General features: G+C 44.0%; 1 protein-coding gene across 1 annotated transcript in view; it reads left to right on the top strand.

Moving 5' to 3' along the window:
* Positions 1-26,102, top strand: part of SVEP1 (sushi, von Willebrand factor type A, EGF and pentraxin domain containing 1) — a 128,769-nt gene that overhangs the window by 78,967 nt on the left and 23,700 nt on the right. The window contains exons 31-41 of the mRNA XM_081175963.1: positions 2,570-2,689; positions 3,980-4,156; positions 6,376-6,460; positions 8,506-8,697; positions 11,218-11,385; positions 14,050-14,722; positions 15,415-18,209; positions 19,937-20,162; positions 21,437-21,592; positions 24,489-24,552; positions 25,116-25,289. Coding sequence (XP_081032089.1) covers positions 2,570-2,689; positions 3,980-4,156; positions 6,376-6,460; positions 8,506-8,697; positions 11,218-11,385; positions 14,050-14,722; positions 15,415-18,209; positions 19,937-20,162; positions 21,437-21,592; positions 24,489-24,552; positions 25,116-25,289 — 4,830 coding nt within the window. The remainder of the gene's footprint in view (positions 1-2,569; positions 2,690-3,979; positions 4,157-6,375; positions 6,461-8,505; positions 8,698-11,217; positions 11,386-14,049; positions 14,723-15,414; positions 18,210-19,936; positions 20,163-21,436; positions 21,593-24,488; positions 24,553-25,115; positions 25,290-26,102) is intronic.

The raw sequence follows: 26,102 nt of genomic DNA, 5'->3' as shown, positions 1-26,102 counted from the left end.
TGCAGGCCCTGTGAAAAGATGTCAAGTCCCGCAGGACTCTGGTCTCTTGTGACAGAGCGTTCCACCAAGTACTGAAAAGGCCCTGGCCCCAGTTGAGACCAATCTTGCGACTTGGGACCTCCAAAATGTTGTCATTTGTGGACCTTAAGGTCCTCCACGGGGCATACCAGGAGAGGCAGTCCCGTAGGTACATGGGTCCTAGGCTGCATAGGGCTTTAAAGGTCAAAACCAGCACCTTAAACCTGATCTAACAAATAAAATGCTGTTGTATAACATTCACAAATCTTCGTTGTGATCCCCATCCTGGGGAAACATTAGGAAGGGTAACTTGCATTCATCTGAATGCTACACCCTGCTAACAACCAGCTGACTAATGGATTTAGATGAAATTCTCTGACACAAGAGGCATGCACAACTGATTCTATATGACTCTGTCCTCAGGGGCATAGTCTCTCTGTGAATGGTATTTTCTGCAATCTCCCCTGTAGTATTGCTGAAGGCAGCACATTCAGTCTCACTGGCATGGATTCAGGTTGATCAGGTGGTAGTCGCCATTGGCTGTCCACATCGGACCATCCCCAAACTTGCACACCCTACAGACTCCAATCTGGCTGAATACGGCTGTTGGCCAGATCCCCAAAACCTACTCTAGGCAATTCTGAGACCTTGCATCCACCAGTGAGATTTTTGAAAACCCTCTCTGTTTCAAAAGCAATCTGCTTTGCAGCACAAAGAACTGCTGTTCCAAGATATTTAAGACCCAAGCCCCTTCAGGGACACCCAGTTTTAGATGCGGGTCTTTGGATTTTAGGTGCAGGATATTTGTGGCCCACCAGGCTTCCCCTGCAAAAGATGTTTAAATGTATCGTTGAGCTTACATAGTTTTGAAGGCATTGCTTACAATAGCAAGAGTACATGTTTGCATTTTTTGTCATCGTACGGCAGTTGTTTCTGATAAGTTTTGTTATGTCTTTATCGAGCAGCAGTCTATGAAAGGAAGGGAAATAGAGAATGTGTACATTCTTTCATGCATTGTTTTTAATAGTTCTTGGGGGTATGTAAGTTGCTATCTTGGTATAAAGCACCAAAGACTGAGAGTCCCTGAGACAGTAGCACCTCCAAGGGTATTAGTAGTATGACTATATTATTAATCTAGTAAGGGGAGCGGGTGGTGCTGTGGTCTAAACCAGTGAGCCTCTTGGGCTTGCCAATCGGAAGGTCGGCGGTTCGAATCCCCGCGACGGAGTGAGCTCCCGTTGCTCTGTCCCAGCTCAGGCCAACCTAGCAGTTCGAAGGCACACCAGCGCAAGTAGATAAATAGGTACCTCTGTGGTAGGAAGGTAAATTGCGTTCCGTGCACTCTGGTTTCCGTCACAGTGTCCCGTTGCACCAGAAGTGGTTTTAGTCATGCTGGCCAAATACCCCTGAAAGCTGTCTCCGGACAAATGCCGGCTCCCTCGGCCTGAAAGTGAGATGAGCACCGCAACCCCATAGTCGCCTTTGACTAAACTTAATCATCCAGGGGTCCATTATCTTTTTACCTTAATTAATCTAGCACCATTGGTGAGTAGGATGTTTGGGATAGTAACACAGGTAGGTCAAAAATCCTTTGCAATCTAAATTTAAATCAAGGTTGGTGGTAAAGGTAAAGGGACCTCTGACCATTAGGTCCAGTTGTCACCGACTCTGGGGTTGCAGCATTCATCTCGTTTTATTGGCCGAGGGAGCCGGCGTACAGCTTCCGGGTCATGTGGCCAGCAGGACTAAGCTGCTTCCGGCGAACCAGAGCAGTACACGGAAACACCGTTTACCTTCCCGCCGGAGCGGTACCTATTTATCTACTTTCATTTTGAAGTGCTTCCGAACTGCTAGGTTGGCAGGAGCAGGGCCCGAGCAATGGGAGCTCACCCCGTTGCGGGGATTCGAACTGCCAACCTTCTGATCGGCAAGTCCTAGGCTCTGTGGTTTAACCCACAGCGCCACCCGTGTCCCGACAGGTTGGTGGTAGGAAAGGAAAAAAACAACACAGGGGAGGGTAAGAAGAGTTTGGACTTGATATCCCGCCTTTCACTCCCCTTAAGGAGTCTCAAAGCGGCTAACAATCTCCTTTTCCTTCCTCCCCCACAACAAACACTCTGTGAGGTGAGTGAGGCTGAGAGACTTCAGAGAAGTGTGACTGGCCCAAGGTCACCCAGCAGCTGCATGTGGAGGAGCGGGGAATCGAACCCAGTTCCCCAGATTACGAGTCCACCGCTCTTAACCACTACACCACACTGGAGGGAGAGGTTAAGATAACAAAGGAGAAATAAGAGCAAATGCAGTCATTTCAGGTGGAGATGAGTTGCAGGGAAGGGTTGGGGTTTGGAGAGGGAACTTTCACCACTTTTGGTGTCCTGGGAAGGAAATCCCGGGCATAAGTGGCAGCAAATGAGAATGGGAAAAGATCAAGAGACCTTCAGGTTGTCTTTGGATGGCCAAGAAACATCACAAGCAGAAACAGCTTAGGGCATGAAAGCTGAAAGACGCCAAAGGCATTTCATTCATAGGAATCCCACTTTCTGTTTTGTAGATGTTGATGAATGTGCTGTTGGCTCAGACTGTGACCCGCATGCCTCCTGCCGTAACACAAATGGTTCCTACTTATGTGCCTGCATTCACCCTTACACTGGAGATGGCAAGAAATGTGCAGGTACAGGGGAAAGAGAGTTAAGTAGCGGGTTCTGAAAGGAGAGACTTGCCCAGTCTGTATTCCGTAAACATTGCAGAATTATATTTTTGCTGTAGTTCGCTTCTTATCAAAATCCATCGCTGAGATCCCAAGATACCTGCTTCGCAAATCCAATGGCGAAACTCGTATGAATTTGAATTGAAACCTAGGACATGAGACATTTTCTCCCAGGAAGCACATACTGCTTTAAAAAATGTGTAGTAGGACAATCCAGCCTGCAAGAGGCCGGTTCACAGGGGAGTCCAGGGTCCCGTTTGCGAAGCCACCCACCCAAGGAGGGCAAACAGACTTTTTTTACAAGCAGAAGCTGCAAAATTTGGTTTGGCAGCTAAAGCTACAGCTAGGAATTCCAAAGAACATAATCAAATACAGCCATACCTCGGAAGTCGAACGGATTCCATTCCGGAAGTCCGTTCGACTTCTGAAACGTTCGAAAACCAAAGCGTGGCTTCTCATTGGCTGCAGCCAATTGGAAGCCGCAAAAGCCCTGTTGGGTGTTTGGCTTCCCAAAGATCGTTCGAAAACTGGAACACTCACTTCCGGTTTTCGATCATCTGGGAGCCGGAACATTCAACTCCCAACTGTGTTGCAAAAGTAGATCGCAAGTTATAGTCATGACCTAATGGCCATAAAGTGTTGACCTGTGACTCGACGTTTTGCTTCTAGATTCACATTTCAGCACATTGCACACTAGACAATATTGCACTCTGTGTAAGGAAATGAAACAATATATGAAATATTATTGCACTTGGAAAGGAAGCAGATTCCTCTCAGTGGAAGAGGTGGCCCAATTGCAGTATTGGTGAAAATAAAAAAATTCCTTCCAGTAGCACCTTAAAGACCAACTAAGTTAGTTCTTGGTATGAGCTTTCGTGTGCATGCACACTTCTTCAGATACACTTCAGATACACTTTCGTGTGCATGCACACGAAAGCTCATACCAAGAACTAACTTAGTTGGTCTTTAAGGTGCTACTGGAAGGAATTTTTTTATTTTGACTATGACAGACCAACACGGCTACCTATCTAGTATTGGTGAAGTCTCTGCAAAGAAAATAAATGTGGTTGGAAATGTTCATTGAAGTGTTTTTGAAGTGCTCTATTTGTATATCCCCGTAATCTTGTGCATTGGGCCTTCTTTCCCCCTCCCAAGTCACCTGCTGAAAAGTTGCATGATTATTTTTCATTTTTGAGCACATGAGCCACACCTGATGTCAGTAAGCTCTGTTTTACCTTGTATCTGATTCCAAAGAACCAGTGAGGTGCAGACACCCGGGAGACCCTGAACACGGCCATTCGCATGGTGACAGCTACAGTGTTGGTAGCGAAATCAGTTTCTCGTGTGACACGGGCTACCAGCTCAAGGGAATGAACAAAGTTACATGTTTAGAGTCCGGGGAATGGAGCCACCAGATACCGCACTGCGAAGGTATATTCTGCATTCTTATTGTGATAGTACGGATAGAACCACGAAACTTTAAAAGGAAATGTTAGGCACTTGAATGCCTAGTTGGCTGGAATTGGCTACCATATTTTTTGCTCCATAGGGCGCACCGGACCATAGGGCGCACCTAGTTTTGGGAAGAGGAAAACAAGAAAAAATTCTTCTGAATCCCAGAAGCCAGAACAGCAAGAGGGATCTGGTTTCTGGGATACCGTGTGGCTGTTCTGGCTTCTGGGATAACCGCACCAAGCCTCTTCAGGGCAGCAGGATGAAGGCTCCCCCTGCCCGAAGAGGCTGTGCAGGGCTAAGGCAGAAGCCAGGACAGGCGCGTCGCTGAAGGGGCACTGCCCCTTCAGCGAAGCTGGAGAAGGAACAGAAGGAGACCCTTCTGTTCCTCCTCTGGCTTCCAGGACAGACGCGTCGCTGAAGGGGCACTGAGCAGTTCTCTCTCTCTCTGCGCAGCGCCTCTCCTTCACAGGAGAGGCGCTGCACAGAGAGGGAGAAGGCACAGCGCCCTTCAGCGAAGCTGGAGAAGGAACAGAAGGAGACCCTTCTGTTCCTCCTCCGGCTTCCAGGACAGACGCGTCGCTGAAGGGGCACTGCACAGTTCTCTCTCTCTCTGCGCAGCGCCTCTCCTTCACAGGTGAGGCGCTGCACAGAGAGGGAGAAGGCACAGCGCCCTTCAGCGAAGCTGGAGAAGGAACAGAAGGAGACCCTTCTGTTCCTCCTCCGGCTTCTAGGTCAAGCACTTTGCCACGAAGCCAAGGAGCCTGCATTCGCTCCATAGGACGCACACACATTTCCCCTTCATTTTTATTGAGCAAAGTTAATATACTGTTTGATCAAAAAGATAGTCTCTGAGTGCTTTGCATAAAGTGGTTTGCTCTGAAAAGTTCTCCAGTGGTTATTACAGTCGTACCTTGCTTACTGAACAGCTTAGTTCTCAAAGATTTCGTCTCCCAAACACTCCCGGAAGTGACTGTTCCGGTTTGCGAACTATTTTTGGAAGCCGAACGTCCGGCGGTGCTTCCGATTGGTTGCAGGAGCTTCCTGCAGCCAATCAGAAGCCTCACTTTGGTTTTCAAACGTTTTGGAAGTCGAACGGACTTCCGGAATGGATTCCTTTCGACTTCCAAGGTACGAATGTACTCGACAGTTCATAAACCTCCTTCCACATAAGTTGGTATGGGCTGCTCACTTGAGGATGTAACTATGATGAAGGAGTTCTCTCATGAGATGATATTCATATAGCAATCCGTTATGGTTTGCCCTGTTCCATATAGTACGCCGGGCTGCAGTCCTGCTGCCATTTTGGCGCCAGGTTAAGATCTCGCTGTTGGCCTGGGCTTCCTCAAGTTTCTAGCATTAGTTTCTGCTGTTGTAAAGAGTTGAGTTGGGTTTCCTCCAATAAGATACATTGTGCTTGAGCTACCGTTGATTTTAGGTATGTTTTATCTGCTCTGTCAGTTTCTTAGGATGCTGGTATTTTAATTGATCTGTAATCTGCCTTGAAATCTCAGGATGAAGGGCCAGTTAAATATATACTAAGTAAATGCATATATAAAGTATTAAGAACACAGCCACATCCAGGGCTTTTTCCCCAGCCAGAACTCAGTTCCAGCACCTCTCAAGTGTCACCATTGCCATTATAAGAGAACAAGGGAGGTGTTCATGGTGAGTTCTGGGACCTCTTTTCCTAGAAAAATAGCACAGAGGCACAGACTTAAGCAGACTGAAGAGTCGTTCCCTCTCACAAAGGAATCCTGGGAACCCATGGTTCTGTGACCAGCGAATTCTCACCACATTCCTCAAGCTACAATTCCTAGGATTCTTTTGTGTGTGTTTAATAACAGTTTGAATTGTATATGTGACCTGAGAGGCCATGAGGTACAGTAAATATCTCTTTTGCAACTTCTTTGCAGAGCTTAGTGACAGGATCCAGAAGTGATCTGGATTATTTATTTATTCTGTATCGCCGCCCATCACCCAAGGCTTTCTGTTCGTTGCTGAACCTCTGTGCCCCTGTGTGAGAGCTCATAGTATCCCAGAAGAAAGAAAAAGAGAGGCTTACTAGATTTTGATCTGAACTAGCCCATTTTCACACAACTAACAATACAATTCTACAAATCGCTACTCATTAGTAAGCCCAACTGAGTTAAATTATGTTAATAAGAATGTGTGTTTTTTATTTGATTTTTTAAAAGCTGTTTCCTGTGGTATCCCCGTTGTTCCAGAAAATGGTGCAGTCGATGGCTCAAATTTTACATATGGTAGCAAAATAATCTACAGGTAGGAGGATTGCACATCAAATAAATCTGGTCCTAAATGTGTAGTAACTTATTTCATAAGTTCTGTGTTTGAGAGGACTTTGTTGAATTATTATTATTAGTATTAAATTATATATTATACTGTTCATATAGGGTCCATTGAGGTTTGGTAAATGACTACTCAGTGACTCCATGCATATAGTTATCAATAAGTATGACATATTTAAAACTTCCATGTTCTCTACCTTGAAACTATTAATAAACGACAGGCACCACTGAAATAAAAATATGTTGCATTTTATTGCTTCTTATAATAAAAGATTTGTTGACACAAAAAAGATGCAGAATATTGCGATCATGTTTTAAATTATATGCCCTACATATGATTATGCAATGCATACATTATATCTTCAGTTGTATGCACTATGTACGATAAATGGTTTGGCAGCAAAAGCTACAGCTAGGAATCAAATACAGTTGTACCTCAGAAGATGAACAGAATCCGTTCTGGAAGTCCGTTCAACTTCTGAAACGTTCGGAAACCAAAGCGTGGCTTCTGATTGGCTGCAGGAAGCAGCGGAAGTTGCGCCGGACATTTGACTTCCAAAAGAATGTTTGAAAACCGAACACTCAATTCTGGTTTTCGATCAATCGGGAGACAGAACGTCCAACTCCCAAGGCTTTCGGGATTCGAGGTACGACTGTACTTTATTTTCATTTTTTTCTTTCCTTTTCCTTCTTTTCTTTTTTATTAAATTATTTTTATTAATTTTACAATTTTAACTTCACCAAGGATTCTCCATAGAGATAATACAAATCTGGAAAGAAAGAAAAGGAAAAGAAAACAAAAAATGAGAATATAAATAAACCTTAATCATGACACATTTTCAGTATATATAGACATATTTTGGAAGTTCTCTTTAACCTCCTGACTTCCCTCCATTTCCTTTTCTGGTTCATTAAATAAGTACATTTTCTGCATAATTATAAAACCTCTCTTTCTTATTTTCCTTATATTAGAAATATTGACGGACTTTGATTAAACATTTGCAAGTGTTAAATAATGAGATGAAGTCTAACATAGGCAATTTGAAATATTAAGGTATGGTGGTAATTAGTTAAATATTGATAATATTTTCAGTTTTTCTATGAATTTTATCTACAGTTCCATACTATAATATCTGCCCAGCCTGCTTCTCACTTAAGGTTCTAAACAGACAGCTAAGGATAACGACAAGAGTGCTACAAGAAATCTAATTTTATTTCATCACTAGCCAATGGAAATATGTAATGTCTTTGTTTGCTCTGCAACCCCTCGGAAGTCTGGGGAAGGAGGAAAGTCCTGTGGTCCTCAACTTAATCCATAAAGAGTAGCTACAGACCAGGGATGCGGGTGGCACTGTGGTCTAAACCACTGAGCCTCTTGGGCTTGCCGATCAGAAGGTCGGCGGTTTGAATCTTAGCAGTTTAGTCGTGCTGGCCACATGACCTGGAAAGCTGTCTGTGGACAAACGCCGGCTCCCTCGGCCTGAAAGCGAGATGAGTGCCACAACCCCATAGTCGCCTTTGACTGGACTCAACTGTCATAGGGTCTTTTACCTTTTTACCTTAGTTACAGACCACTGAACTCGACACAGTATTCACTCTCCCCAAAAGAAGAACTCCTTCTATCCGTGGAAGGCTTTTGATCCAAGGATCTCACTGGCGGATGTGATGTTTTTCAATTTGCTGTCCGTCCATCCCCAGAACACAACCCATACTTTTCTGAAGGTTGCCCCAATCCTATGGAGCAGATTTCTGAAGAATGCAAGCGACTGCCAGGGAAATTGGCAAAAGTTGGCTCCTCCACTCTTCCACCAGTGAGAGCATCCTTTGAGCAGTAGTTGTGACCACAGTGCAGCACGAATTGAACATATTGAGCATCTGCCGAATGCTATGAGACCATTTGATTCTACCCATAGTTTTTCAGTGGGGGGGAGGGACTAAGACCGTTGGAGCTAACAGAGATGCAAGGAAAGTACAATGCTCTTTTACCTATTTTTAACCTGCTTTCTTGTCTCAATACAGGTGCAATAAAGGATACAGTCTAGTAGGCAATGAGGAATCGGTGTGCCTTGCAAGTGGCACATGGAATCGTTCTTCCGTATTTTGTGAATTAGTGAAGTGTCCCCTCCCAAAGGAAATAAGCAATGGAAAATATCTAATGAGTGGCGTGACATACCTTTCTAATGTATCGTACACCTGCGACACAGGTTACAGGTAATCAAGAAACCAAGATGCACTTAGCATTTTATGTGCATTTTTAATTTTTTTAAAAAAATGTAGAAATGAAGGAGGAGTGCTTTGAATGGAGCATATGCAAAATGATTCATCTGGCTTTTTCTTTAATCTTCTAATATCTGCTCATGTAAATTGGTGATGCTCATGGAAAAGTCATGTAGGATTAGTCATCTTCCTAACACCCAGCTCATTCTTCTGAGCACCAGTCTTTAAGCAAGCATGTTTAAAAAGCATCATTAGGCAAAATCTGCAAATTATCCTATGATCAAAAGGTTCATATTTACAATTTGACACCCACTAAAGATTTTATTGCTTCATAATTAATATTTCTTTTTTTTAAAAAAAAAAAAGCTTGTTGAAAACTCTGAAACACTAGAATTCAGAGTTAAATATGGTGTCTGACAGCAGCTTGGCTGTTATAGTGATTTGTGTCAGGATCTCCGCTTGGCCAAGCTGATAAAGCTCATTTTCTTCCCCCGAGTCCTTCGGTTGCTCTCCTCCCGACGTGTTTAACCACCTGAGCCTTTGATAAGGCTCCAAGGCACGTTCCCCCATTCAGCAGAGGACCAAAGCAGCAGAAGTGATGAGATTTATGGCTACATGCTATGCTTTATTACTAAGCTACGCAGAGAGTAAAGAAAAATATATCCTCTCCCTGTGAGAGCAGAGAGCAACTGCAACAAAGGAACAAAGGAAACAGGAAACCAGTAACGTCGCATCCGTCTCTAGTCTCCCGTGAGACTTCCAATAGCCTGGACTGTCTCTGGAATGTAAACAGAGCCTTGTGACTCTAAGCAGCTGCTCAGTGGCAAACAGAAACTAACAATTTGAAGAGAACAGAAAATTTGTATTTGAGCTTAAATATCTATTTTGAGCTTTACAAAATCTTGAATGTAAACTTTCTTAGAAAACCAGAATCATTCCTACTCAGCATTATAGGTTTAGATATTCCTAAAAATGTAAGAAAAGTTTTTTTATATGCCACCACTGCTGCGTGGGAACTCAAAGCAATGTGTTGGAAGAATGATAAAATCCCCACTAGAGCAGAATGGTTATTAAAGCTGACAGAATATGCGGAGTTAGCCTATCTTTCTAAAAGAATTAGAAATAAACCCAGGCAAAAGTTCGTTTTAGAATGGGATCATTTCAAGAGACACTTAAAAAATAGTTGCTGCAATCTGAATACGGTAATAGCTTTTGAGTAAACACTATAAATAATATGTATTAAGGAAAAAAGTTATAGAAACACTAAATACTGTGTTATGAAACTAAACAAAATCATGCAATATGTTTATTAAAAGAAACAAATATAGAAGGGACGGGAAGTCAGAAGAAGACGGGAAGAAAATTTATTGCTGGAAAATGTATATACTTTTTGTGATTATTGATTTTATTGACGGATTGGTAATGATGATTATGAGTTTACGTTGTACAGATATAATTACAAACAACAAAGCATAAAAGGGGGGGGGGAGAAAATACTTATTTGGACTGTGGCTGCAGAATGCAGAATTTGCTACCCGTATTTTTCGCTCTATAAGACGCACCAGACCAAAAGACACACCTAGTTTTTGGAGGAGGAAAACAAGGAAAAAAATATTCTGAATCTCAGAAGCCAGAACAGCAAGAGGGATCGCTGCGCAGTGAAAGCAGCAATCCCTCTTGCTGTTCTGGCTTCTGGGATAGCTACGCAGCCTGCATTCACTCCATAAGACGCACACATATTTCCCCATACTTTTTAGGAGGGAAAAGGTGAGTCTTATAGAGCAAAAAATATGGTATATCACATTTCTTTACTCCCTGCCCCCATGCCACCTTCATGTAGGATTTTGGAAACTGAATTTCATGTAGATTTTTTTTAACTTTAACTTCTTTACGGGCTGTTTCTGCTGCACCACTGCAGTTGGATTGCCCATCTACTCTCATAAAATGTAAAGAAAAATCCTTCTAAATGGCTGCGTATTACACAGCAGCAAACAACCACCATTACAAGATCTGTTTCGCTTACTTTCTTTTTTTAAAAAAAAAAAGTGATGTAAGTAAAATATGTGCCTTCCCCCTTTACAGTATTGCAGCAAACAGATTTTATGTATATATTTTTAATCAGACAGACACACACACACAAAAAACCCAAACAAACCATGACCACAATTCAGCAAACACAGCAAGACAAATTTGCCCAGGCATGTTGGGTTTCTCTGCTGCAGGGTGAAAGGTTATGTCTGCTCCTCTTCATGCATTGTGGGTATGTGCTTATCTGCTGGGTGGTATATTTTTGCACAAATATAAGGTGTCACTTTTTTTAGGATTTTGCATTTGGCAACTTTATACCCGGTGGGTGGGTGGGTGGGTGGGTGGCTTTACAGCTTTTACTTTAACCATGTGCTCTCAAATGGATGGTTGATTAAAGTTCAACATGTTCAAGGAAAGACATGGTAAGGGACGCTTGTGCTTTCATGCGCACCTCTCACGATTTCCCCATTTCCGTTGGTTTCGTAGCCTGCAAGGACCTTCTGTACTCGTGTGCGGAGATTCGGGCGGCTGGAGCAGCCTCCCTCCAGAGTGCAAAACAGTTTCTTGTGGTCTCCCTCCTGTTATAAAAGATGCCGTGGTTACTGGGAACAACTACACTTTCGGAAGCACCGTCACTTATACGTGTAAGGAAGGGTATGTAAAGGAGCTCAATCAGATCGGAACTCTTAAACGTTGTCGTACTGCAAAGCAGAGATGGGGAACCTGCGACCCTCCCGTGATGCTGGACTCCAGCTCACAACAGCCCCAGCCATCCCCTTGGCCAGTGTTCCAGGAAGCTATAGTCCAGCAGCATCTGCAGAGCCACAGTGTGTCTTTAAAGTGTGGTGATTATTGTAGATCTCATTGCAGAATCCATGCTCCTGTGTCAGATAACTGAAAGGTAATATATAGCAGTAATGGAGAGCCTCAGGCCCAGGGAGTGCAGAGAATGTGGCCCTCTAGACCTCGCTATCTGGCCCTCAGAATTCTTTGCAGGCCGCACCCCTCATGGGGTGCTTTGTAGGGCTGGGAGATACCTGGTTTTCAGCATTGTGATGCATAGCGGCTAAATACCACAATATGCTGATATATCACGTTGTCTGGCTCTGGAATGTATCTCAGCTCCTTGCATTTCTTAGCACAGAAAGTATTGATCTGATGCGTAGTGATCTTTCCTATTCTCATTAATTCAAGAGGGTTCTGGAAGCTTCTGTGTGTGAAAGAAACAAGCAGAAGGTTCATGATGTTTGGGTTATTCCTTCAGAGAAGCTGAGTACAGCTGACTTAAACTGGTTCTCTTATCTCTTTCACTCAAGGTCATGCCGACTTTAAAAGTAAGGCCAGAAGGAGACTGGATTTCACTTTCTCTTTCTATCCCTTTTCCTTCTGGTGTGGTGCTCTGTACATAGTATGCTTAGTGTTAAGGTTTAGACTTATTATAAGTTATTGTAAGTTTAAGTTAAGTCTGCTGTGACTGGATTTCTTATGGACAAAGCCAATCCTGAATGTATTGGATTTGTGGCCATTATGCTCATTTGCCTTCAGTAGCAGTAAAGCTCTGCTGGATGAAATATAATAAAATAATAATAATAATAATAATAATAATAATAATAATAATAATAATAATAATAATTTATTTATACCCCTCCCTTCCCGGTTCAGGGCGGCTAACAACAAATTTAAAACACTTAATTGTAAAAGCAGCATAAAATACAGTATAAAAACATGAATAACAATAAAAATCAAAAATCAATTTAGGGGAAATAAGCATTAGATAATCCCCAGGGCTAGCTGGCTACTTGGGCCATGGAGGAGACCAGGGGAGAATTAGCTGTGGGGTCTCAGAGCCTCTGGTCTCCTTTTTGGGGATCCTGCAACGTGTTTAAGTTGTTACTCTGCTAACTATACATTGGAATCTACTCTGGATCAATACTGAGTAGAATTTCAATGACACTTCCTCCCCACCTTAGGGAAGGAAGGAGCAGCCAAGGGATATCACAGAGGTATATCCGCCTATCCCTGCAAAGCCCCATGAGCTTTGGCTCACGTGAGCCAGAGGGGGAATCAAGGCTTCTTTCAACTGTTCAGCTTAAGCCGGGGGGGGGGGGTAGGGGGTTTCCTCAAAGGTGCAGGCAGGCAAGCAGATGAAGCCCGAGAAGAGGCTCGCCTGGAATGTATTCAGGCTCTGCCTGCCTGCCTGCCTACACCCTTGCTGATCTGCAGGCAAACTGCGATGGCAAATACATTGCGGCTCCCCAGCCATCACACTGTATTGCCAGCTCAAATTGTCTGAAACCAGTATTGCGAACTGAATGCCATTTATCAATATATCGCACAGCTCCAAAGCTTTGCACCCCAAATGTGCTTGCCTGGCTGAGAAGTGTCCTTCAAGTCTGATGCTTGTCTGGATAGAGAGGGAAGTGTGAGAGTGTGTAGAAAATTGCCTACTGTGCAAAGGGAAGATTTATATTCATTGCTCTGTCCACCTCAGCCTCTGCCCCTGTAACACTGGCAAGTGGCTCCTGGATGCTTGCCCAGAAAGGAATGTTTGAAAAAGATTATCCACCTTTTGGTCTCGAAGATGTGCTAGCTCAACGGAACCTTTTGTTCAAAGCTCCCTGAATGATTTGTTTTAGAGCTAACTACTTGATAGGGGGGCAAAAGATTGCACCCATCAGTAGGAGGAGCCCCAGCACCGCCAGTGAATTGCATCCAAGAAAAGATATCTAGGAAAGAAATAATTGTGGGCATGCCAAAACACTTTCATAGCTGTGACTTGTTTTTATCTGCGGCTCCAAAGTTAAACACTTTTAAGGCCCGTCAATTTAAAATAACTCTCCTGTTGAAATCAGTGGAATTTGACAGTGATTTACTCCTCCACTAGTTTCCATGGTTTACAGAAAAGGTATATTCTAATTCATTTTAATCATTTATACCCATTCTTTCTGAGAATAAAACTTTCCCATGGCAACTTAACCCACCCCCCAAAAAAGTAAGTACATTTCAAAACTTTTACAGTGGTACCTCGGTTCTCCAACTTAATCCATTCCGGGAGTCTGTTCAACTCCCGAAACCATTCGAAAACCAAGGCGCGGCTTCCGAATGGCTGCAGGAGCTTCCTGCACCCAAGCGGAAGCCGCGTCGGACTTTCGGCTACCGAAAAATGTTCACAAACCGGAACACTTACTTCTGGGTTTGCAGCATTCAGGAGCCGATTTGTTCGGGAGCCAGGCCGTTCAAGAACCAAGGTACCACTGTATGACATTAGAAGTCCATTCTATTATGAGTCTAATGTTGCTTTTCCTTTCCATTCCACAGCTACACATTAATTGGCACGGAAACTGTGGAATGCTTGGCGAGTGGCAAATGGGACCTGAATCACCAGCAATGTGTGGCCGTTTCATGTGATGAGCCTCCGCCTGTGGAACATGCCTCTCCAGAAAGCGGCCATCGTCTCTTCGGTGACATAGCGATCTACTACTGCACTGATGGGTACAGTTTAGCTGGCAATGCCCAGTTGCTGTGCAATGCCCAGGGAAAGTGGGTGCCGCCGGATGACAAAGACGTTCCGGAATGTATCGCCGACTTCTGCGAGAGACCGCTGCCTGCGCCTTACAGCATCTTGGAATCGTCAAACAAAGCCAAATTTGCAGCCGGGTCCGTTGTGAGCTTCAAGTGCACAGAGGGCTTTGTCTTAAACACGTCCGCTAAGATTGAATGTGTTCGGGGAGGGCAATGGAGCCCTTCTCCGTTGACCATCCAGTGCATTCCTGTTCGCTGCGGAGAACCAGCAGGCATTAAAAACGGTTATGCAATCGGCACAAATTACAGTTTTGGGGCCATTGTGGCTTACAGCTGCACTAAAGGGTACTATATCAAAGGAGAGAAGAAGAGGACATGCGAGGCAACCGGAACTTGGAGCGCTGCTATGCCCACCTGTCACCCGGTGTCCTGTGGAGAACCACCCAAACTTGCAAATGGAGTTATTGAGGTACTGATAAGGCCTTGAGCATAGACAGCATTAGCAGCTGGAAGGTTCAGTAGTTTAAAAGTCCAGGCCAATGAACTTGGAAAAAATAATTAAAAGCAGAGTTTTTGTTTAAGGTAGTTAGGGAAATGCATTAGTCTCTGAATCAGACTTCTAAAAATCAGATATGTGCAACTTAATCCGGTAAGTGAAGTGCTTTTAAACAGGACACTAAGAAAACCAGAAAACATTTCGCTGGCTGAGTTTTCTGGTTGTTGTTTTTTTCTGTACAGATGGTGGGCAGATTTGTAGGGATAACCAAAAGATGTATCTGATATCACTTTTTCCCATTCATCATCCATAAAAATGCTGAAAGAGGTACCAAAACCTGTTCAGGTGTACAGGCACATTTATTTCACCTTGAGTTTGAGTTTTGTTGATAATGATGTCTTTCAACATTAAATTTTTGGAGTTTTTGTTTCATCCGGTCCTATGAAACTGGCTGCACAGCTAATGCACCACCTCAGTTGCACAGAGAAAGACTGGAATTTGTGACAATCTTTAACTCTTTAAGTGGGGCGGGGGGAGAGTGGGAATGGTACCAGTTGTTCTTGGAATCAGAGCCTTAACATTTATGAACTGTCAGAAGTCAGTGTTTATCTGCTAGGTGTGTGACGTTTTATAAGCCCTAAAATTTGTTCTGGTCTGTTTTACAGGTTGCAACAGGGCGTTCCTTTGGGAGCGAAGTGAGATTTCGGTGCAATGCTGGCTATCAACTGAATGGAAGCGCAACATTCACTTGCCAAGCTAACCGCCAGTGGCAGAGTGAAGCCCTTCCTTCCTGCACCCTTGTCACTTGTGCAAAACCACCTTCTCTCCAGCATGGCTTCAGCAAGGGAGAAAGTTTTGAAGTGGGAGCAAAAGTCAGGTTCTTCTGCGACGAAGGCTATCAGCTGATCGGAGATGCCTCCTGGACTTGTCAGAACTCTGGGGTGTGGAACCGAAAACAAAACCCCAAATGCGTTCCAGCAAAGTGCTCCGAGCCACCGCTAATTGAGAATCAGCTGGTCATGAAGGAGATGGCTGGCCAAGTAGGCGTGGTCCACTTTTCATGCAAAGAGGGCTTTGCTTTGCACGGTGCCTCCGTATTGAAATGTTTGACGTCACAACAGTGGAACGATTCTTTCCCTGTCTGCCAAGCCGTACTGTGCCCTCGGCCGCCTTATATCCCCTTTTCGGACTCTGTGGTGTCTTCCCTTCATTTTGGCAGCACCGTGAGCTACACGTGCATGGATGGGTTTTTGCTGAAAGGTGTTTCGACCATCAGCTGCCAAGCCGATGGTACATGGAGCGCCCCGCTGCCGGAATGCATTCCGGTGGAGTGCCCACAGCCGGTGGAAGTTCAGAACGGCATTGTAGACGTCCAAGGCCTTACCTACCTCAGCACTGCCCTGTATAATTGCAAACCGGGCTTTGAGCTAGTGGGGAACATGACCATACTTTGCGGGGAGGACGGCCACTGGCTTGGAAGGAAGCCAACTTGCAAGCCCATTGAGTGTTCCAAGCCCAGGGAGATTCAGAATGGCCGATATTCGTACGTTGACCTGCACTACAGGCAGACAGTTACCTATTCGTGTGACAGAGGATTCCAGCTCGAAGGAGAAAGTGTCCTGAGCTGCCTGGAGACAAGGGAGTGGGATGCAGAAATTCCCTCTTGCAGAGCTATCAACTGCGATCCTCCGCAGCCCATTGAGAACGGCTTTGTCGAAGGTGCAGATTATAGCTATGGTGCTATGGTGATATACAGCTGTATGCCAGGATTTCAGCTCTCAGGTCTTGCCATGCAGACTTGTGAAGAGTCTGGCTGGTCTAGTGTTAGCCCAGTATGCCTGCCGACCGATTGTGGCCTTCCTCCCCACATAGATTTCGGGGGGTATATAACAATTAGCAGCAATGAAAAGCTTTTTGACCATGGAGGAGGGTTTGAAGAGGGGTTCCCTACTGCCAGCCCACCTTTTTACTCCCTAATACTTGATAACCAGAAAGACATGCAAAGTTATTCAAAGGCCATTAACACGCTGCCGTTGTCAGGGTACTTATATGGGACTATGGTGTTGTATAGCTGCTACCCTGGCTACGAACTCTTAGGGAATTCCAAGCTGGCTTGCCAAGAGGACGGCATGTGGAACGGCAGTGCCCCTGTCTGCATCTCCAGCCGGTGCGAATTGCTGCCGCACCCGGAAAACGGCTTCGCGAATTTTACAGAGAACACGCTTGGTAGTTCAGTGAAGTATACCTGCAAACCAGGGTATAAGCTGATGGGCTCAGAAACGAGGCTTTGTATGCCCAATGGGCAATGGAGTGGCGAAGCCCCGGCTTGCAAAATAGCATCATGCACGGGGCTTGGCAGGCCCATGAATGGCACAATAAGAGGGGAAGGTCGCACTTACGGGAGCGTGGTCCACTATGAGTGCGACCCTGGGTTTCAGTTAAATGGTCCAGGTAAGAGAACGTGCCAGGCCGATCAGAATTGGGATGGGGATGAGCCGATCTGCCTTCCCATTTCCTGTGGCCAAATCCCTAATCTAGAGAATGGCCAAGTGCTAGGAGAGGAATATACGTTCCAAAAACATATTGAGTACAGCTGCAAAGAAGGTTTCGTCCTGGAAGGGGACCAGAGGAGAGTCTGCCTTGCAGACGGACGATGGAGTGGAAGATCTCCATTTTGCAGGATGATCCAATGCGCCGAACCACCAGTGCTTCATCATGGGCAGACTAGTGGGTCAGAATTTGGCTTTGGGAAGAGAATTGAGCATCGCTGTGACGAAGGGTATGTATTGCGTGGTGCATCCATACGTATCTGTCAGGCTGATGGTAACTGGGATAGAGAGGCTCCTTTCTGTGAGTCTGTCAGCTGTGGGCCTCCTGAAGACATCTCTCACGGCTTTCTGAACGGCTCGGTCTTCACTTATGGGAAATATATAAAGTACATCTGCTTTCCTGGCTATGAGTTACAGGGGAACCCAGTGAGGCAGTGTATGGCTAATGGGATGTGGAATGGAACAGCCCCCTCTTGCATACCTTGCGAATGCCCTGTGCCCGTGATTCAGAACGGGTTAGTTGTAGGCAACCATTTCAGCTGTGGCCAGAGGGTAGAGTTTCAGTGCCTGGAAGGTTTCAAGCTGCTAGGACCCACAGAAATCACGTGCGAAGCTGCCGGCAGATGGAGTTCTGGCTTTCCGCACTGCGGGCAGATCTCTTGCGGCCCCCCACCAACGATCCCCAACGCATTCATCAATGGGAGCAGCTCTGTAGACCAGAACGCCATCGTTTATAATTGCGAACTGGGCTACGTGATGCAAGGGAGTTCGGAATTGACGTGCACAGAAACAGGAACCTGGAGCAAGCCGTATCCAAGCTGCACCTTACTGACTTGTGGGCCACCACCTTCTGTCCTTCACGCAGTTGCCGTTGGAGAGTCGCAAGCCTATGGGAGCAAAGTCCAGTACAGGTAAGAAGAGTTCACATGCCAGTCTAAGAGTCTTAGGCCCGGGCGATACCTGGTTTCCAGCATTGCAATATATCACCAGCAAAAATATCACGACATACCAAATAAATCATGATGTCTGAAATAAGGAAGGAACTATGTAGAGTCATTGGCTGGCTTCATGGTTTTTCCAGAATCATGGTTTTTGCCAGAGCCTTCTCTTTTGATTCACTGCCCCTTGCAAGAGGCAGGGGAGAGCTGAACCGGCAGAGTTAACAGGGACTACAGAAAAAGAGAAAAGCCTTGGCTGGCTTCACTGTTTCCCCCACAATCATTGTTTTTGCATAGCACACAAACACGATTGGTGATATGTTGCCAGGTCAAAAATTATGAAACTGATATCACAATATGGACTTCCAACTGGCTTTGGACGATATATCGATATACTGTATTTTACTGTATTTTTGGTTTTTATGGAAGCCGCCCAGAGTGGCTGGGGAGGCCCAGCCAGATGGGTGGGGTATAAATAATATATTATTATTATTATTATTATTATTATTATTATTATTATTATACAGTGGTACCTTGGTTTACGAATTTAATGCCTTCCGGAAGTCTGTTCTGAAACCAAAGCATTCTTAAACCAAGGCGTGCTTTCCCATAGCAGTGGGGGGACTCAATTTACAAATGGAACACACTCAACAGGAAGTGGAACATGTTCTGCTTCGAAGGCAAAGTTCACAGACCAAAACACCTACTTCCGGGTTTACAGAGTTCTTAATCCAAGTTGTTCATAAACTAAGCTGTTCTTAAACCAAGGTACCACTGTATTTACCAGCCCTAGTCTGCCTTAGAATGCCTAGCATCACATACATACATACATACATACATACATACATACATACATACATAACTTGAGGTTGCCATCCTTTTTGCTCTGCCTACCTGCTAACCCTGCTTCCCCCATACCTAGCCAATCTCCCTTTATACCTGACCCAAACCCTCCTCTGTTTACACCTCACCCATCCCCTCACAGCTCACTCCAACCTCCCATTCCACTCCCAACTAACCTTAAGCTCCTCCCCATCACAGCTCAGCCCACCTTTTAATGGGTTTTAACACCACTATTTAATGGAAATGAGGAGGCACTTCAAAGAACAGCTTACAAACTGCTCTCTGAAGCACCTCTCCTTCTCCTTAAACCCTGCTTGGGTTGTTTTATGGCAAGCTTCCTTTCTCCCCTTACAAGAAGTAGGATTTGTTAAGTCATCAGACCCAGACATCCCCAACAGATGCTTGTTTTGTGTGTGCATTGTAAATGTATTTCACAAAGAACAAAAGGTACTGGGGAAAGGAGGTGGCAGTTGGGAGTTGGTTGGTCATTCTGTTAGTTGATTATTTGAGAAGGTGGCTTCATGCAGGTGCTGTTTGGAGAAGTTTGTGAAGGCAGGCAAGCTATGGATTAATAACTTGTGCACTGCTATGAAGGAGCTTTGAAAACAGAAAAGGATTAAACCCTCTCTTGGGCTCAAGGGAGTGAAATGCATTGTATTCATTAACAGGTATGTGAATAATATTTGTTGTTCAGCTGTTGCCAACCTGACAAGTAAATCTTTATCTTCAAGTCTTGTGTAAGGCGTCTTATTTTATCACAGACAGCTAGCAGATGTACCTTAGGATTTACTTCAGCAGTTCAGAGCATGCAATATGTACCTATTGCTGCTGACCCCAGTGTGACTTACATGTTGCAGATGTCTGGAGGGTTATGTGATGGAGACAGAAATGGATACCTGTACCTGTCAGGAAGATGGGCACTGGTCCCCTAATAGTATTTCCTGTTGCCCCAGAAAATGCTCCCTGCCAACAAATACAACCAACGTAATTATTTCTGGTGATGAGTTCACTGTGAACCAGAGCATTACCTTATCATGCCAAGAAGGCTATATTCTGAACGGAGCAAACGTTTCCACATGCCAGGTAAAGGTTTATCTCACTTTTGCTTTGTTTTAATCCTTGTCTTAATAGTCATATATCTGTGCCTGGTGAAGTCATTCCTGAAGAGCGAAATAATAATAATGTTATGGTAATACACCATGCTTTTATTCTGCTAAATGAAAACCGAACTGCATTGCTGTTTTAAAAAATATTGATCTGAAAATAATCCTCCCTCGTAACCTTTTTATAACAGCACCATTCCAGACTGGCAGCACAATCCTATGCATGCCTACTCGGAAATAAGTCCCAGTGCAATGAATGGGAGTTATTCTCAGGGAAGTGTGTATACAGTGGTACCTCAGGTTACATACACTTCAGGTTACAGACTCCGCTAACCCAGAAATTTTGCTTTGCTTCGGGATGAGAACAGAAATCGCACAGCAGCGGTGCAACTGCAGCAGGAGGCCCCATTAGCTAAAGTGGTGCTTCAGGTTAAGAGCAGTTTCAGGTTAAGAACAGACCTCTGGAATGAATTAAGTACTTAACCTGAGGTACCACTGTATTAGGATTGCACCCTTAGTGTTAAATTTAGAGGAAGTTAATTCAGTTATTTGAAAGGCCAGACATTCCATGCCACCTTAATAAAACTTAACATGAGAATTGTGTCAATTTATCCTCCTTAGAGAAGTGTGGACCTGCTCCTATTAGGTAATGGAGTTTTATCCTTTTGTTTTTCTAGATGCATTTTGATTAATATAGTTCCTGGAAACCGTTAAACGACTTGATTAGCAAGCAATGGTTGCATTGTTGTAATTTGCCATGGAACTATGTCTACAAAATTTGGAATATTTAGAATAAAAATGCTATTTAGCAATTTGGAATAAATTCTTGCTGCTAAATTATGTCTGCTCAACATTTCTTGATCCAAATAATGCTTTCTGCATGAATAAACACCTTTCTGCTAATCATCAGATCTCAATTCCAAAAAGTGCAAGTTGCAATCTATAAAAGCACAGGACATGCCATACCCCTGACACCATTCTAAAAAGCCCATCGTCCCAGACCACTGGTCCTGCTAGCTAGGGATGATGGGAGTTGTAGGACAAAAACAGCTAGAGACCCAAGTTTGGGAAACCCTGGTCTAGGTAATCGTGAACGTCCCAATTCTTCAGTCCAGTCATTTCTTAAACTCTGCATATCAAACTTATTTGTTGCTAGGCTGCTTACACTTTATATATCTTGTGAAAAGAAAAAAGAAATTTGTTGCTTCTGTGTTGCTTAGCAAGCCATGGAGATACTTTCCCCCCTCTTTTTAGAATAACGGTAACTGGATGCCATTATTTTCAAGCGAGATCTGTGCTCCTGTTTCCTGTGGAAAGCCTGAGGCTCCAGAACATGGAATAATGATTGGCAACAGATACAGTTACAAAGACATGGTTCTTTATCAATGCAGTTCTGGTTATGAGTTGGAAGTAAGTCCCTCCAATCTTTTCTTCATTCTGTTGGTTAGCATGTTGCCCAGTAGATGGCATGCTAGGTTAAAATCAATGTGTCCTTTTATTGGGAAAAGCTTCTTACAACCATCATTTGCACTTGAGAATAACATACAGGTGTGCTACATTGCTTATGATGGGTATCGTATTTGTCACTCATTAAACCATGGGAACTGGCAAAGCCATTCTCAAAAGAATTACCATATTTTTTGCTCTATAACACGCACCCGACCATAACATGCACGTAGTTTTTAGAGGAGGAAAATCCATAGGCATGCCACCCGTAGGCATTCCCTCCATAACACGCACAGACATTTCCCCTTACTTTCTAGGAGGAAAAAAGTGAGTGTTATGGTGCAAAAAATACGGTAAGTCACAAAACTATACGTCCAATGCACCTTTCAAACTGGTACACCAGAAAGTGGATCCAAGTTGGGATGATTGCTTGTGAAGCTTTAGTTGTAGGTCTGCATCTGTTAAGACAGGAACTGTAGCTGCATCTCCATGTGTAACACAATGAGGAGCAAATAAACTGGTAGTTCAGAGATGAGAAAGCTGTGGCACTTCAAATTGCAGGCAGCAAATTGTATTTTTGACTCTCTTGCTGTACAAAAACAAAACGAACCTGAAAGTAGGAAAGTAGCACACCAGGAAGAAGGCTGGGTAAGAATTTTTCAGCCTGTATATTTGTTGTTCATAATAACAACACATGGGTAGGCAAACTAAGGCCCAGAGGCCGGATCCAGCCCAACTGCCTTCTAAATCCGGCCCCCAGACTCTCCGGGAATCAGCGTGTTTTTACATGAGTAGAATGAGTCCTTTTATTTAAAATGCATCTCTGGGTTGTTTGTGGGGCATAGGAATTCGTTCATTCCCCCCCCCCAAAAAAAAAAATAGTCCGGCCCCCCACAAGGTCTGAGGGACAGTGGACTGGCCCCCTGCTGAAAAAGTTTGCTGACCCCTGTAATAACACAATACCTGAGGAGGGGAGAGTATTTGTTTATTTATTATTTAAAATGTTTGTATGCTGCCATTGTGTAAGCAAATTCCCAAATATTTCACAATAACATTAAAATGGTAAAACGCAGTGGAACTCAGTGGCCAAAGATGAACACAATAGTATCAGGAAGGAAAACAAGAGAAAGCGCTTTTTAAAAATCAGATCAGTTTTAATGACGCAAGTGGGACCTGCAACAAAATGTGGCTTTGCAAAGTGTTCCTGTTCATGACTTTAGCCAGCCAAAAAAACTCCCCAGATACTCCATTTCCTTTTCCTCCTCCACCTCACAATACTCACTTGGCATTCCATGTCAGAGGCTGGTCTGGATTGGGGAATGCAGATTGGGGAATGCAGTCACAGGAAAAGCAGCTCCTAACAGAAGAGGAGAGGGAATATTCACACACACCCTTTGCTTCCAGCATTTCCAGAAGCAGGGAGACAGGCAGACACAGTTGAGAGAGGAGCTACCCAGCTATGAGATAGTAGCTAAGCAACCAGAAGGGAGGGAGCAGCTGGGTGATACATCAATCAAGAGTGGGGGAGAACCCCCTCCCTCCCCCTGAACTTGGAGGTCCGAGTGTGTCAGAGAACAAAGAAGACATGGGGGGGGAGGAACTTCCCATTGGAGCGCTTTCTGCTGCGGAAGTGGGGAGGAGTCAGAGTAGGCAACTCATATCCTTGTGGAGGGTTGCCTGTTTGTGCTTGTAACAGAAGGCTGTAATAAAAAGACTATAAATCTACCAAATGCTCATTATCAATCAATCAATCTTTATTACGGTCCAGAGACCCAACAAATCGTTACAAAGCAATGCACAATTCAGACAGCCTACCTCCAGGTTAAACAAGCATTTTGTTCAAACTTAAAGATAGGGATCATTGGTTCTTGCAACCACCGATAAAAACTTCACCACTGCTAATGTTCTAGCATTTGTCTGGTCTTCCAATAGGAACCTGACATAGTGAGCCTCTGATTTTACCGGGAAAGGTACCAACAAGGGTAATATCAGTTCAGCCCTGGCTTGCTCATATTTCGCACAGTGCAGCAAAATACGTTTTATAGAATCCATGTCTTGAGCACACGAGCCAAGTCTGTCCTGTAGGGAACTCCTCTCAACTTGCCATCCAACACTTCAGAAGGAAAGATGTTTAGTCTGGCTTTGGAGAATAACCTTTGATAATTTGGTGTTGTCAGGTTTTTAATGTAAGATGTTAACTTAAAGACATGCCCGTATTGTACTCCTACTGCCAGCGGACTGTGTGTGATCAAGATCACAAGTCACTGTGTGTATTATCGCATAATCTTTGCTTTAACGTCTTTAGGGCGCCTTCATTAATTCTTATTGGTGAGCCACCGGAAGGGAAATGGGGAACTCCCGTACTTGACATTTCATGACCATTGCTTAATCTTCATTGAGCTTTGTCTGGGGTACCACTCCTCTTCAGTTCCCATTGATTGGTTGTGTGGGATGGGGTTTAGCTGGATCCCATCCCCCCAAATATTTTATTCAAATTGCCAACCCAGCTCTCCCCCACAGACTTATGAGAGAATGCTTTCATATTTCTTCGATAATGCTTTTCTACTTCCGTTATTCCTTGGGTTGTACCCAGTAGTTGTGCATGCAGGAGATAGCTTGTGCAATCAATTTTATCCTTTACCCTCCTCCTCCTCCTCCTCTCAGCTCCAGAGGTTGGGCCCCTGCAGAACTGTGTGGGCTTTGTTATACAGGGTTTCAGTTGAGGAGGAGAATCTGCTAGAATTAGCTGGTGAACCTTGCCCAAAGATCTGCTGGTCTAAGATTCCTCTGTCCAATATCAGATTTCCTGTGAGAATAGGATATTTTGTGCTCTTTTTTGAATTATTCTTTTACCCAATAGGGTGATGCAGAGCGTATTTGTGGAGCGGATAAACTCTGGAGTGGAGCAACACCAGTCTGCAGAAGTAAGCTATGCATTAATTTTATTATATGTCAAGCTTAATTTGAACATGGCTCCCCCACCCCAAGGTGCAATATTGGAATATGTTGTGTTGCTTTTGCCGGTGTAGATCAGTTCCTTTCAAATTTCATTTGAAACACATCTGGCCATTACTTTGAATGCAGAGTCTGTTTGGGTCCTTTGCAGAGATTCTGAGGTGCTCCCCCCCCCCAAGTTTTTCCTAGTAATTAATCATCTGCAAACTCATCCATACCAGCAAAGTAAACAAAGTTAAGTACAGTCATACCTTGGATCCTGAATGCCTTGCGAGTCAAATGTTTTGGATCCTGAACACCGCAAACCTGAAAATGAGTGTTCCGGTTTGCAAACGTTCTTTGGAACCCGAACATCCGATGCGGCTTCCGCAGGTTCCACAGGTTCCTGCGACCAATTGGAAGCCGCGCCTTGGTTTCCAAGCGTTTTGGAAGTTGAACAGACTTCTGGAAGAGATTCCATTCAACTTCTGAGGTACCATTGTACTATGTGTGCATGCTTTACTGAAAAGATCACCTGTGTGTTTTCATTCAGAGATATCCTGTGGGCCCCCTGAACCAATAGATAATGGATCCATTATCGGCAAAGATTTTGTGCTTGGAGATGAAGTTCTCTACAATTGCGATCAGGGATTTGAGCTACAGGGGCCAGCTCGAAGGATTTGCCATGTTAACAAGAAGTGGAGCCCCTCAACCCCTACGTGTGTGAGTAAGTAAATATCAGTGTCAGTTGAGAAAAGTTCTCCAAGTGAGAGGTATACCACTTTAGGTAACTTTCAGTAGAAACGCGAAGCCTTCTCCTTCTAGTTGCCACAGGCAAAGCTATGTTGGTGGTCATGTAACAAGGGAGAGGAAAGAATGGGTGTCTTAGTTCCCCCCCAGAATTGTTTTATTAGTCCTCCCCCCCCCAGATAATCTTTTTTTTTTAATTACATACTGTACATACACATATTGCATTATATTTTACATTTATATTTGCTCCTAGGAGCTGACTTCCCTCCTTCCTCCTTCTGGCTTTTTTATATCGTCTCTAAATTTTCCTTATGCATTTTTTATATTGCTATTCTTCCTCCACATTTGTCCATAAAATATCTGTAAACAAATAAATCCTTCTATACATACGATTCTTGTTGTCTGTCTATTTTCATTTACACCTGCTGTTTATTACATTGGTCACATTGTATATTTTACTTCTTCTTATTGTTATTATTGTCCAATAAAATTTTATTGGACAAATTTATTGTTTTATTTGTCCTAGTGTTATATTTATTGTTTATTGAAGCCATGAATTGCCCTTCTTCCAAAAGGGAGCCCAGAGCAATGTACAACGATAAAAACAACAAAACCCACCGGTAGGTACCAAAAAATCTATATCAGAAACCAAAATCATTTTCTTAAAAAACCCAGAATCACCTGAACATAAGATGAGCCATGCTGGACCAGTCATTGGCCATCACTGCCTCCCATGAGAATAAATTCCATGTGATGTGTAGAAAAGTGCTTCCTTCTTTCTGTCTTGAAT

This window comes from Podarcis bocagei (assembly GCF_964188305.1).
Source record: "Podarcis bocagei genome assembly, chromosome: 17".
Taxonomy (NCBI): Eukaryota; Metazoa; Chordata; class Lepidosauria; order Squamata; family Lacertidae; genus Podarcis; species Podarcis bocagei.
The sequence above is the reverse complement of the archived record's forward strand: the minus strand, read 5'-3'. Positions and strand labels throughout refer to the sequence as shown.